Raw genomic sequence first — 11,983 nt, 5'->3', positions numbered from 1 at the left:
GTTACTACCATCATACAACCAATTTTCAACCCACGACAACTAATTAACTCAATACTACCAAAACAAATAATAAATAAACAAGTTGAAGTTGTCACATTTAGGACATGAAGAGAAGCAAGAAAGAAACACTAAGCATTATCTAGTACAAAGACAACAACACTCTTAGTAAAGTTTCAAGTTCTGTTCAAGACTCGACTTCAAGTTCGTGTAGACAGCATGCCATCCAGCCTCGGTTGGATGCGATGCGTCCCAGAAAAACGCCGACTTTGGATCACTGCAGACCGTATACATTTTTGCACCTTTGTCGTCCAGGCTGCCACACCAGTACCCGGTACTTATCCCCATGCAACATGGCTTCAATGGAGTCTCAAACTTCAAAATCCCTGCTTTGAATGACAGATAAGTCTATGTGATTACCATGCATGCAAGAACTAAAACGATAACAAAACAGTATTTATTAGCATATTATTTACCTTGAGAGTCTCCTTTTTGCTCGAGCACAGATGTGAAGGAGGTGTAGAGATCAAGAATGAAGAATGTGGAGGTTCTGGTCTCGTTGTTCAATTTGTCGACTGCTTGCTGCAGTAGGAAGTTGTGGTAACCAACAGCTAAGTTCTGCGTGATGTTGCATTGTTGGAAGCCAGACATTTGTGTCATCCGAGGGAGGCACCCCAATGGCTCCAAGGATGTAACAGCAACTTTGGTTGCTCCGAGTGCTTTGATTCGTTTTAAGTCGAGGGTGAGCTGGTTGATCACTTGAGGGATGAACCTTTGCAGACCCTAACAAGAAAGCAGATTTCAGTGGATTAAGATAACATTCGGAAACTTTAGTTCAAATAGAATTCAACAAAACCCGACCCATTTAGACGACGAGTGTAATATAGTTGTTGAAAATCCAATTATAGGGCAAGTACAAACTCGTTTTGGGCAAGAATTTTTCTATACTTGTCATATGATTATATTAGTGGACAGGCTAAGAGAGGAACCAATCATATGGCTGGAAAGTGTATTACAATTTTTTTTAACCACTCACATGCCCAACATGCACGCAAACACCCAAGGTTTGAACACGAGATCTCCAACAGAAAAGTTTTGTGTGACTGAACTGTTGGGTTGTCCCTCAGGATACACTTATTGTATATTACACTCGTTATATGACTAGTTCGCTCAAGCTAAACCTAATTTGGGATACTTAATTAAAATTAGTTAGATAAAGTGAAAATTACACCACCATCTCCTAAGGTTTGTTGTAATTATACGAAGACTTGTTGTTGTTTAGAAAATTATATCTAGTATTCCTAATGTTTGATTTGTCTAACAAAATGGATCCATGCGTTGGTCAAAATTCACGAAATTTGCTGATATCAGCAAAACAATGTTGAATAAAAATTCATAGCTACTCTTAATTGACTTGGTAGGGACTTATTGTATGTCAAACAATTTTTTTCTAACTAAACCCCCCTTATACATCTTTATACACTAATGCATGTAAAAAGGTACATTGCCACCCTTATAATAAGGGTAGTTTGGTGAGAAAAAATTTATTAGACCTATAATAAATCTGTAAGTCAATCAACACTAATATGGATTTCTATTCAACTCATTTATTGATGTAAGCAAATTTTGTAAATTTTACTAAATAGAATGACCTATTTGTTGGATGACATCAAACATTAAAGTATGTACTAAATATAATATTCTAAATTATTAGAAATTCACATATAATTATACCAAATTTCGTGAAAGCACGACGTAATAGTGGGTTAATCAAATTCAAGAAAGTAGTTCAGATATTTTGATAGGCAATTAGGGAACACTGAAGGAAATTTGAAATGAAATTGCATACTAGACTTTAATGGGTGGGGTGACTTGCCACCTAATTCTCTTGGATTGCTCATATTTATAATGAACAAAACAAATGAGAAAGCAGGCAGTGTTGGAGTAAGCAATTATGGCTTGCTTTCGCCAATTCAAGGAGTAGGCTAGCTGGTCAACCTCAATGACCTTCAATTAGTGTGAACTGTGAAGTGAACAACTACCCACTTTCAACACACATACCAACTATCAACTGTGTGGCCACGTCAACTGCTGCATTTCTGTAGAAAGAGTTTGATTTACAATTGAAGTCTCAGTGTTATTACAAAAACATAATTATGTGGACAGGAATACAGACACCACACTTATAATATTCATTGTTTAATCGTTGGACTAAGGAAAAATATGGGACATATATACATTTCTTCTCTGTCCCATTGATATCTCTTTTCCTATAGTTCCCATCATACACATCTTATCATCTTCATCTAAAAATGATTATTCCCTACCTCTTCTTTCCCTCCTAGTGCAGCCAAATTCTACATGTTTCCACACACACAACAATATCTTCAATTTTTGCAATAGCTATAGCTAGGAGCGTTCACAATTTAATTTATTGATCCACTCAACCACAGTCAATAACAAAACTCGCAAATTTTGTCCCATATGTTTGATCTTTTTTAATTTAATTTTATTTAGTATAGTTTTTTATTTTGCGACTCATAAGTTGAAATTTACTTCTCAAATTCGTTTTTCGTTCCATAATCAACAGTAAAGGCATAGGAAATTCTAACGGCTCTGTTAAGTATTAGACAGAAAAAAAAAACGTGAGGTTTAAAATTGAAAAAAAATCACTTTATAAGATGCAACATAAAAATATCATAATAAATGAAACTAAATTGAAAAAAAAAAAAAAAAAACAGAACGTAACATATGGAACTAAATATGTAATTTTTCTGCAATCAATATTGGATACAAGTTTTTTCAAAATCTCAATATTCGGGATATCATACTGAACGGAAAGCCGAATTTTTTTTATTAAAAAAATTATATAATATATAACTATAATAAATAAATATTAAATTTCCAGTTTAGGATAATAATATAGGAAGTTAGAAATAAAATCGAATGCCGCCCCTAGGTACCACAAATTTTGTGCATCCAATAGGTACCATAAATTTGTGCATCCAACTTTCGTGAAATCATATATAATAAGTTAGTAATTACAATTTTATAATTAATATGATGATAATTAAAAAATGAATTTGCAAACATCTTTATATTTCGAAAAAGTTATAAACTCACGCAAACACCCCTAATAATGCATATAAATCCTTAGAAATTAATAAGTAGCGATTTAATATATTTGGTTAAAATAGGTAGGTACCTCGATGGAGCCATCTTTGAGTACATAAGCAGCATAGTCGTTGCCGGCAAGACAAACAAGAACGACGGACGACTGCAGATCCCGTTTGGTGTAGAGAGCGTCATTGATGAGTTTCTCGAAGAAGTCGATTTGAGTGGTGACGTTGGGCAACAAATCGCCCAAAGTGTTGAACACACCGCTCCCTCCATATGCAAAGTTCAGCCCATTTCTCAACTTCTTCCCTCCCAATTTCATCCATGCGTACGCCAATGGTGACTTCACTCCCAAGAACTTGGCTGTTCATTTTCATTTGTCCGAATCAAATTTGATCAGACTGAATCAATATTACATCGTAATTAAGGACAATATTCTAGTTATGCATCTAATGTACTTTGTTTGACCATGTACATTTGATTGATCCAAATTTGATTTAATTAAACTATTGTTTTTTTTGAGTTTAGGACAGAGATGACGGAAGCAGGACGTATAGATAACTGAAGGAAAGAGAGAATTGGAGAAAAGAGGTCAGATTCTGAAAGAAATGCATATGGAGGAGAGTCATAATGTGAAAGCGACAGCAAGATAATAATGAATGGAACAAGCATTTCTGGAATCGTGCTAGTGGATGCAAAAGTGACTTAATTATATATGCTATTAAATTAATCACTTTACTAATCCCATCTTGATCACTTTAATTGCAGCATCATCGTACATCACACACACACAAATCTGCACACGATTGCAGAATATTATATATAGATATATACATACTATTATTAATTTCCCCTAGAAAAAAGAAATTAAGAAAGAGTAGATGAACACAGACGTGAAAGAAAAGGTAGTGCATGTGGGTAATGTGATGACAGGTAATTATGGGAAGAGATAAAAGAAGATGACCAGCTGATGAAATTTACATGCAAAAAAGCAGAAAATCACAGCCCACCAAACACAAAAAGGGGAAGCCCATGTTTGAAAACCCTGAAAAGAGAAAGCAGAAGAAGAAAAGATAAAGTAGGGCAAGTGATGAGATCAAAATGCCCATAATTATTATATCTATGTAATGGAGGCAACTGGCAAGCGCAACACCTCTGCACACACCACAAAAGGAAAAGAAATAAAGGAGCTGTGTGGGGTTGGGAGTTTTTAATATTATAGCTCTCTACTAGCTACTTTAATTACCAAGGTAATCAGTGAGGATGCGGCCGTCGGAGAATCGGCCGGCGGGCTTTCCGGGGAAGGTGGTCCCGTACGGATCTTTCCATGAGTTCCCTAGAGATTTCCTGATGTTGCCTGTATCAGCATATGAGTCTCCAAACACAAACAGCTTTGTGGGTCGTCGCCTGAAACCATGATCGTATGCCTCGTGCTCTTCCCGCCGCTGGTGATGGTGGTGGTGGAGAGGTGACGCTTGGACGACTGAGTATCCTGCAAGATTGTTGGTATGGATGAAAACTGAGAATTGGAGTGGTGATTATGGAAATTCAAGTATAATTTAATTGGAAAGAAGAAGAAGAAGAAGAGAATTTAGTTTGAGAAAAATGAGTACCTGCAGAGGTGAGGAGAAAGCAGGAGTAGAAGAGAAAGAGGAAGGCAGAGGAGAAGGAATCCATGAGAGAGAATGATATTGCAGAGAAAAAAGAGTATTGAATTGAAACAATTAAGCGCGCTTGTATCAATATATATATATATATACAATATATGAATGATTTGTGGAGAAGGGACTCCCTCTTTTTAATTGTATACATGTCTCTACCCAAAATTTTAATTTAAATTGAATTTGATCGTATATAAATTAAATATATTTATTTTATAATTAATAAAAAATAAATAAATTATATAATAATCATATCACATTATTTTAATTTGATAAATTTTGAATAATTTTATAAGGGGAGGGAATGGGTGTGGACAGAGAACATTAATGATGATAGTTTGAGTGGGAACTTCTCGAGGGTTACTTTGGTCCAAGAGAATATGGGGCATTAATGGTTTTCTTTTCTAACTCTCACTTGCTGCTGCCCTGTTCATTACTTGATAGACACATTAATTATTAGTGTAAGCTGTCCTAATTTGACAGGGAAACCCACAACCACCTCCCTTCTCTTGCCATTGCAACTCTAACTCCAACACCACCCTCCCACTTTTTGGCATTTAACTCATCATTTATGAACCTAAACATTTCAATTCTTCACTATTAAAACTTTTTCAATTATTTTAGCTTCTTTAATGTTAATTTTTTCGATCTATGTTTATGTATCATATTAATAAATTTTAACTTCTTTTTATTTAAAATTATTTTTTCAAATTCATCACTCAAATCCGAATCCGTCTCGTCCAGATGGAGTCTAAGTGATTTTAAGGTATTTGAATTGATAAAACTAATATAGAAATCTGTAAATTTTCAAAGTAAGGTGTTAAAATTTTATGATCATAGGTTCCGAAAGCATAAGGAGTTTAATGATTTAATATTCTTATTTATATATAATGATCGATTTGATTACAAAATTGATATTACTGATGTTTTATAATTAATTTATTTTATTCAAAAAAATTTAAAATCTTATTATTACTTCAAAAGTAGTTGTAAAGTATAGACACTGTATATAAGAGTGTAGCAGCTTCTGAACTCCAAGGTCTTAATTATATGATCTTTGAAAGAGATAATTAAAGGTGTGGATCAAAGTTTTGAATATTATTTCTAAGAAACAGGAGAAAGTGGGCACCAAAATATATGTGACATATCCACTATAATTCATTTACATTAACTCTTCTTCAAATGGCTTCCTAAATTATGATGAAATTAAATACTTTTAAATAATCTCTTACAAATATGTGCAAACTATAACAACTGATAAGATTTTTTTAATAAATTCAGTATAAATAAACTTTTAAATATACATACAAAAATATATATATACACCCAATTCGAACACATATCCAAATTTGAATACAAGACCTTCCTTAAAAAATTTTGACCCCAAGCAACCAACCGTGTTTAAAAATCCAAATCTCGCGGACTTAAGGGTGTAGGTGATCAGGTCTTTGGAGTTGAATTCGAATCACAAAATATGTAAGAAAGTAGTACTAGAACGGATGACTACTCGAAAGTCCTCATGTTGCACTTCTTTTGTTGTTTAAAAACCTTTTCCAGATCCCACTGCCTGAGATTAAAAGGGTGTTTGGCTAAGTTTATAAATTTCTCAAAATATCTTATAAGATGGTTAAGAGTTTAAAAGTTTTAAATATTTGTTTGGCTATTTTTTCTTTAAAGGGCTTATAAGATCTCAATAAAGATGTTTTGGATCTTATAAACTGTTTAAAAAAAATTTAATTTTTTTCTAAGTTTTATTTATAAGATCTTATAAGCTATATAAAATTAATATATCATAAGACAAAGTTATTTTCATTCATACAATCACATACTTTATCTCTCTCACCCCCCCCCTCTCTCTCACACACACGAACACACTCTTGATTTAATAACTTCTTTTGTTATTTAATTTTTTTAATATTAAAACAAATATTTTATCATTTAAGAATAAATTATTATACTTAAATAAAGTTAAGATTGGAATTGATATTATGTTTATTGAAAAATATAAATTCAAGACATCATAAATTATACGATGAGAAGTAACTATTGCATTAACAAAAAAACTATCAATTATATATTAATATTCAGCCAGCATGAATATACATATATATTACTTTCATTCAAAAGTTTAAGTAATAATTCATTATTTTTTGTGTTATTATAAAAAAATTATTTATTAAACTCTATTTAAAATTAAACTAATGTGTATTATTTATAAAAGTATTTTAAATTTTTTTAAAACAAAATATGCCAATAAGTAGCAACATATTTGATTTGAATGTTATCATGTCCATTTTAATCATTTTATCAATTAAAGACCTTAGTATGCTAAACACTCCAACATTTAGCTTATTTTATAATAAGACCCAATATCTTATAAACTTTTAAAACTTCTTATAAGATGCAGGTGTTTTAAAAAAGTTTAGCCAAATACGCTCTAAGTTGCTTAATTCAGCTTTATGTGGGTATTTAAATAAGCTGCAGTATTTGTGGGCTTTTTCTGAGAGGCCCACTAAAAAATCTTGGTTTTATTGATTGGGTTAGGCATTAAGTAGAATTGTTGATTCATCTACAACTTAGAGTCGCGTTTGTGTAACTGGTTTGTTCAGGAAAGGTTGATTCAAAGGTCTCTCCAGGCCCAAATTAGCCCAATTAAGCTTGGGCTTTGTTCCCAATTCTTTTCTTCTTTTCTTTTTATTTTGGGAATAGAGTACGACTATTGGTTGGTGGTCCAGATAAAATTAAACAGGGATAATTATATTTACACTTCTTATTTATAATTTATTTACATAAATCACTGTTGTTTTTATGCAATTATAAAAGACCATCCCTGATAACCACAAAGTAAGGATGATTTGAGTAAATGATGTTGACGTTTTGGTGAGTGCATGCGTAATTATCCAAAAAGGTAGGACTATTTATGGAACAAATTATAAATCATGGGGTATAAATATAATTATTTCTCAAAATTTTCTCTATTTTTCAGTATTTCCTTCTTTATCAAAAAAAAGAAAAAGGAAGGAAAAGTGGAGACATGTGCATAAGTGATTTGATGAGTAACCAACCCAACAGATTCTACGGAATAAAAGAGTTTGGTCAGAGAATTAAAGGTGGCATTGAATTAGGCAGTGAAAAGTTTCATCTCATTCCTTTGGGAAAGAACATTCCAACTCAGTAGTACAAAATGCAGAAATTAACTGTTTCATACATCTCATCATCAATACACCAATCATATTTAGGCTTAAATAAATCTAAGACAATGGATTTCATGAATAAATCTAAGTGTTTGGATTCTATTATGTCTCTGTATTTGGTTCATTTTAATTTTATTGTTCGTAGTTATATAATATATTGATGGAATATGACGTATTATTCAATTTATTGAGATATTGTTGTAATTATTATCTTATGTGTTAACATATTAGTATTAAAATTATTTTGGTCTCTGATTGCCTAAGTTTTTAAATAAGATAGATTGTTTAACATGGCAATTGCAAAAACAAAACAAGACTGACTTAAATCACACTTGTAAATTACTGTAATAACGTAGGAATTTGTAAGAGAAAAGAAAATTAGAGAGAGAGAGAGAGAGAGAACAGTGCATTACAGAGGAAGGTACATTTACAGAAAGAAGGGTAAACAATGGGGGAAAGCTTCTCAAATGAAAAGCAGAGGGTGTGGGTGTGGGTGTGGGTGTGTAGAAGAAACAGAACAACCTCAACAAAAACACTACTACTCCATCTCATCATACTACCTATTCTTAAAAGGTGTAATCTTAATAACCAAACCCGGGAAAACATCATCCGGGTCGTGGATATGCGGGTTCTCCTCCACAATATACGGGTCCCCGCACTTTTCACTTATCGTGTGCAGCGTTTCTCCTTCCCCAACAACGTAAATTTCATCGCACCCCCCCTCCGAATACAACAAACTCTCCCCCTTCCTATTCATCTCCACTTCCACCGCCGAAAATTCTCCTCCTTGGCCCGATTCACAGCAGCTCAATACCAGCATCAGAGCCAACAACAACGCCGCGTACCATGAAACCGCTTCCGCCAAAGCTGTCAGTGAATTAACTCGGGGCATGACGACTGATGAAGTTTTCTTCTGTTTCTGTGGAGATTGTGGGGTTGGGGTATTTGTAGTGCAACTTTGTTTGACTTGGTGGAGAAGATGGATATATGGTATTGGTGTATTTCAAGTGGGTGGTTGGTTGGAGTGGGTGGCGGTGCAATACACTACACAGTTCAATATCTGAAGTTGAAACGGTTCTTTCTCGAGGGTTTGGTAACTGTCAAGGGCGGGCAAGAGGACGTTCACGTAAGCGCATTCTTGAAGTTGAAATCTTTATACAATGAGAGAGGAAAACCATTTCTATATGTCAAAATGGGATTGGCAGCGCCAGATTTTTCTTATATGGATACTACCCTTTCTACCACGTCGTTTCCGTCTCTATGTAATAACTAATTTTTTTTAATTTCAAATATATTATATATAAGAATTAATATATAAATCAACATATCATATTTTTAAAAAATAAATTAAAAAAATTAATTTATGGATATTAGTTAAAATTTTTTTTTGGTGATACAGTGTCACAAAAATAATGTCGTTTATGAGCGTAAAAGGATTTTTTTTTTTTTTTAATATTTGTATAGATGTATAGATGGGAATAAGAATTTGCGTAGGAGTGGTTGAGAAAATACATAAGTGATATTTTTGATAATTTGAAACATTAGTGTCGTGGTGTAAATATCTGTTATTTGTGAGTTTAAACGAGGTTTTCTTTTTATTAGTACTAGATATTATGGCACGTCGTCCCGACGTGCATATAATAAATTTTTTTTTATGATTTAAAATATATTATACATAATAATAAAATATATAAACCAACATATCATATTTCAATAAATATATAAATAAATAAATTTAACTTTAATATATTATCGACACAAGTAAAATTGGTATCGTGGGTGTCACAAACCGACGTTTGTGAATGAAAAAAAGGGGGAAAATAAAAAAATATATATATATGTAATTTTTTTTGCTAACATCAGTATTTTTTGTTTCAAATTCTAACGAAAGAGAATTAGATGTAAAGGAAGAATTTTTGAAGAAAATTTACATGTAATTAATAGAAGAAAAACACTTGTACTTGAGAGACCTAAAAAGCATATGTCCCTCGAGAAATTATAAAAGGGAATTAAAGTCCAGTTAACATAATGGTTTTAAGGTATATTAATATGGTTGGAGGAGTAGACAGAGTAGTACAGTTTTCAAAAGTAAGAGTTGGTTTAACTGCTTTATTACATGATCTGACGAAAACATCTTCACATTTGACTTCTTTTCTTTTCATTCATCTTCGTACTAAAATGTTGTCTGTGCATGTGTCCTAATTCTTGACTTCTCCTCCTCCTTTGCCTTTTCTATTCTTTGAATTGGGTCATAATTTGACTTAATCACCATTGAATCCTCAAGAGTCTTGACCTAATAGCTGCTATTGAAACTTTAGAACTGTACAGAATGGACTTATAACTTCATCGGTGTTTTATTGTGCGATATATTGTTTGTTTTGATTTTATAAAAACCTTATAAGTTTGGCCTGAAAAGATATCACGCTAGCAAAAGAAGGCCTTGAGTTTTATAAGCCATTTAAGCTCTTTGTTTGCAATTAATGTGGAACGTTTACTTACATCAGTACGAATATAAGACCGTAAAATTTAATCCCATCAAATGAGTGGATATATATTTATCGCTTATGTGGTTTATTTTTCATAATCCCTTTTGTAATTATTGATTATTGATAAGTATATAATAGGCTAATATGAAATTATGGTTAAATATGATGTTGTAGCCGTCAAAGATGGTATAGTGGTACGATAAATAATTGTGCATCCATTGCTAAGAAATGGTACCAATAATTCTTGTTCCCACCAAAATTACACACCGGATTTATGAGATGATTGACTTTTTAGGGTTTAGAGTTGAAATTTTGGTTAGGTATACAGTTAGTGGTAGTGGGGAAAGAAGAATTGAATGATTGATTAGAAGTTAACCAAAATAGGTCATTTAATATTTGAATTTTTTCCCTCCCTTCCCTTGTCTTGACTTCTGCCCCTCTACAAAGGTGATTCTACTACTAGTGAGAGGAAACAAATAAGTAATAATATAGACATTTTCATGTCATATTAATATCACATCAATAAATAATTGAAATCTTTTATTTTTTTCAAATTAAATTAGATTATAAATTAAACGTCTGTATCAATGTGACATCAATGTGTGACATAAAAGTGTGATAGAAGATCCTTTACCCACGTCACCATTTAAATTTATTTTTTGATGACTACTAGTTTCAGTTAATTCAATTGAATGGACGTGATATTAGTATTTTATTGGTCAAAGTATTAAGAAATTTTTCTATGATAGCCCTTCTATATTCGAATCAATTCTAAGTTGAACGAATTCGAAAAGTTAAAAGAAAATACCATCAAATACAAAGTTACATTTAGATTATTACTCACAATTGCAACATAATATTTACTTGATTGATTAATCAAACATAATATTATTAATGGTAGACAAAATTTGAAGAAAAGTATATGGCAGGTGAGGGCGTTGGGCGCTTACACAATAAATAATAAGAGGCGGTCACTTAAATTATAAAACAAGCAAGTGAAAAAACTTTGCAATTCCACTTCTCTATATATTGATTCATTTCACATTTACAAGAAAGTGATGATGGATTACACGTAACCAGATTTCCCTGATTTCTAATATTAAATAATTCCTCCCCTCTATGATGATGTGCTCTGTTTGGATATCAATTGCTGTTGGACCTCACGATTGAATTGCATAAAGAAGATTGTACATAGTACATGGTATTTTCAAGGAATATGAAGTTTGTAATTAGTCATACTACATTGTTCGATCGGGCTTTCACTCATTCTGGATTACGGGCTGCTGCTGCTGCCAAGAATCTGGATTGTCTCCTTGTCCTGGCTGATTCAAGAAAACAAATTTCTGGGTAAAATTAGATCATCACAAACACGACCGTATTTAAACAGGATCTATTCTACAGTATCGTGGTTTTGTTCCTAATCAAGTGACAATTTATTAATAAATTAGTGAAATTCATTAATGTAATCATAGTAAAAGAAATTCAACCCACCCCATCAATTTCGGGGGCTGATCGAACTTCTTGAAAA

The 11,983-nt window shown here is 32.4% G+C and overlaps 1 protein-coding gene across 1 annotated transcript; it reads right to left on the bottom strand.

Moving 5' to 3' along the window:
• Positions 44–4,880, bottom strand: LOC105174090 (GDSL esterase/lipase At5g03610). Its single transcript, XM_011096077.2, has 5 exons — positions 4,728–4,880; positions 4,361–4,606; positions 3,203–3,477; positions 474–780; positions 44–383 (listed from the first exon to the last, which is right to left on the bottom strand). Exons 1-5 carry the CDS (start codon positions 4,789–4,791, stop codon positions 163–165), a joined length of 1,113 nt encoding a protein of 370 aa, XP_011094379.1. The 5' UTR covers positions 4,792–4,880; the 3' UTR covers positions 44–162.

The sequence above is a fragment of the Sesamum indicum genome, linkage group LG11 (assembly GCF_000512975.1).
Source record: "Sesamum indicum cultivar Zhongzhi No. 13 linkage group LG11, S_indicum_v1.0, whole genome shotgun sequence".
In the NCBI taxonomy this organism is placed as follows: domain Eukaryota; kingdom Viridiplantae; phylum Streptophyta; class Magnoliopsida; order Lamiales; family Pedaliaceae; genus Sesamum; species Sesamum indicum.
The sequence above is the reverse complement of the archived record's forward strand: the minus strand, read 5'-3'. Positions and strand labels throughout refer to the sequence as shown.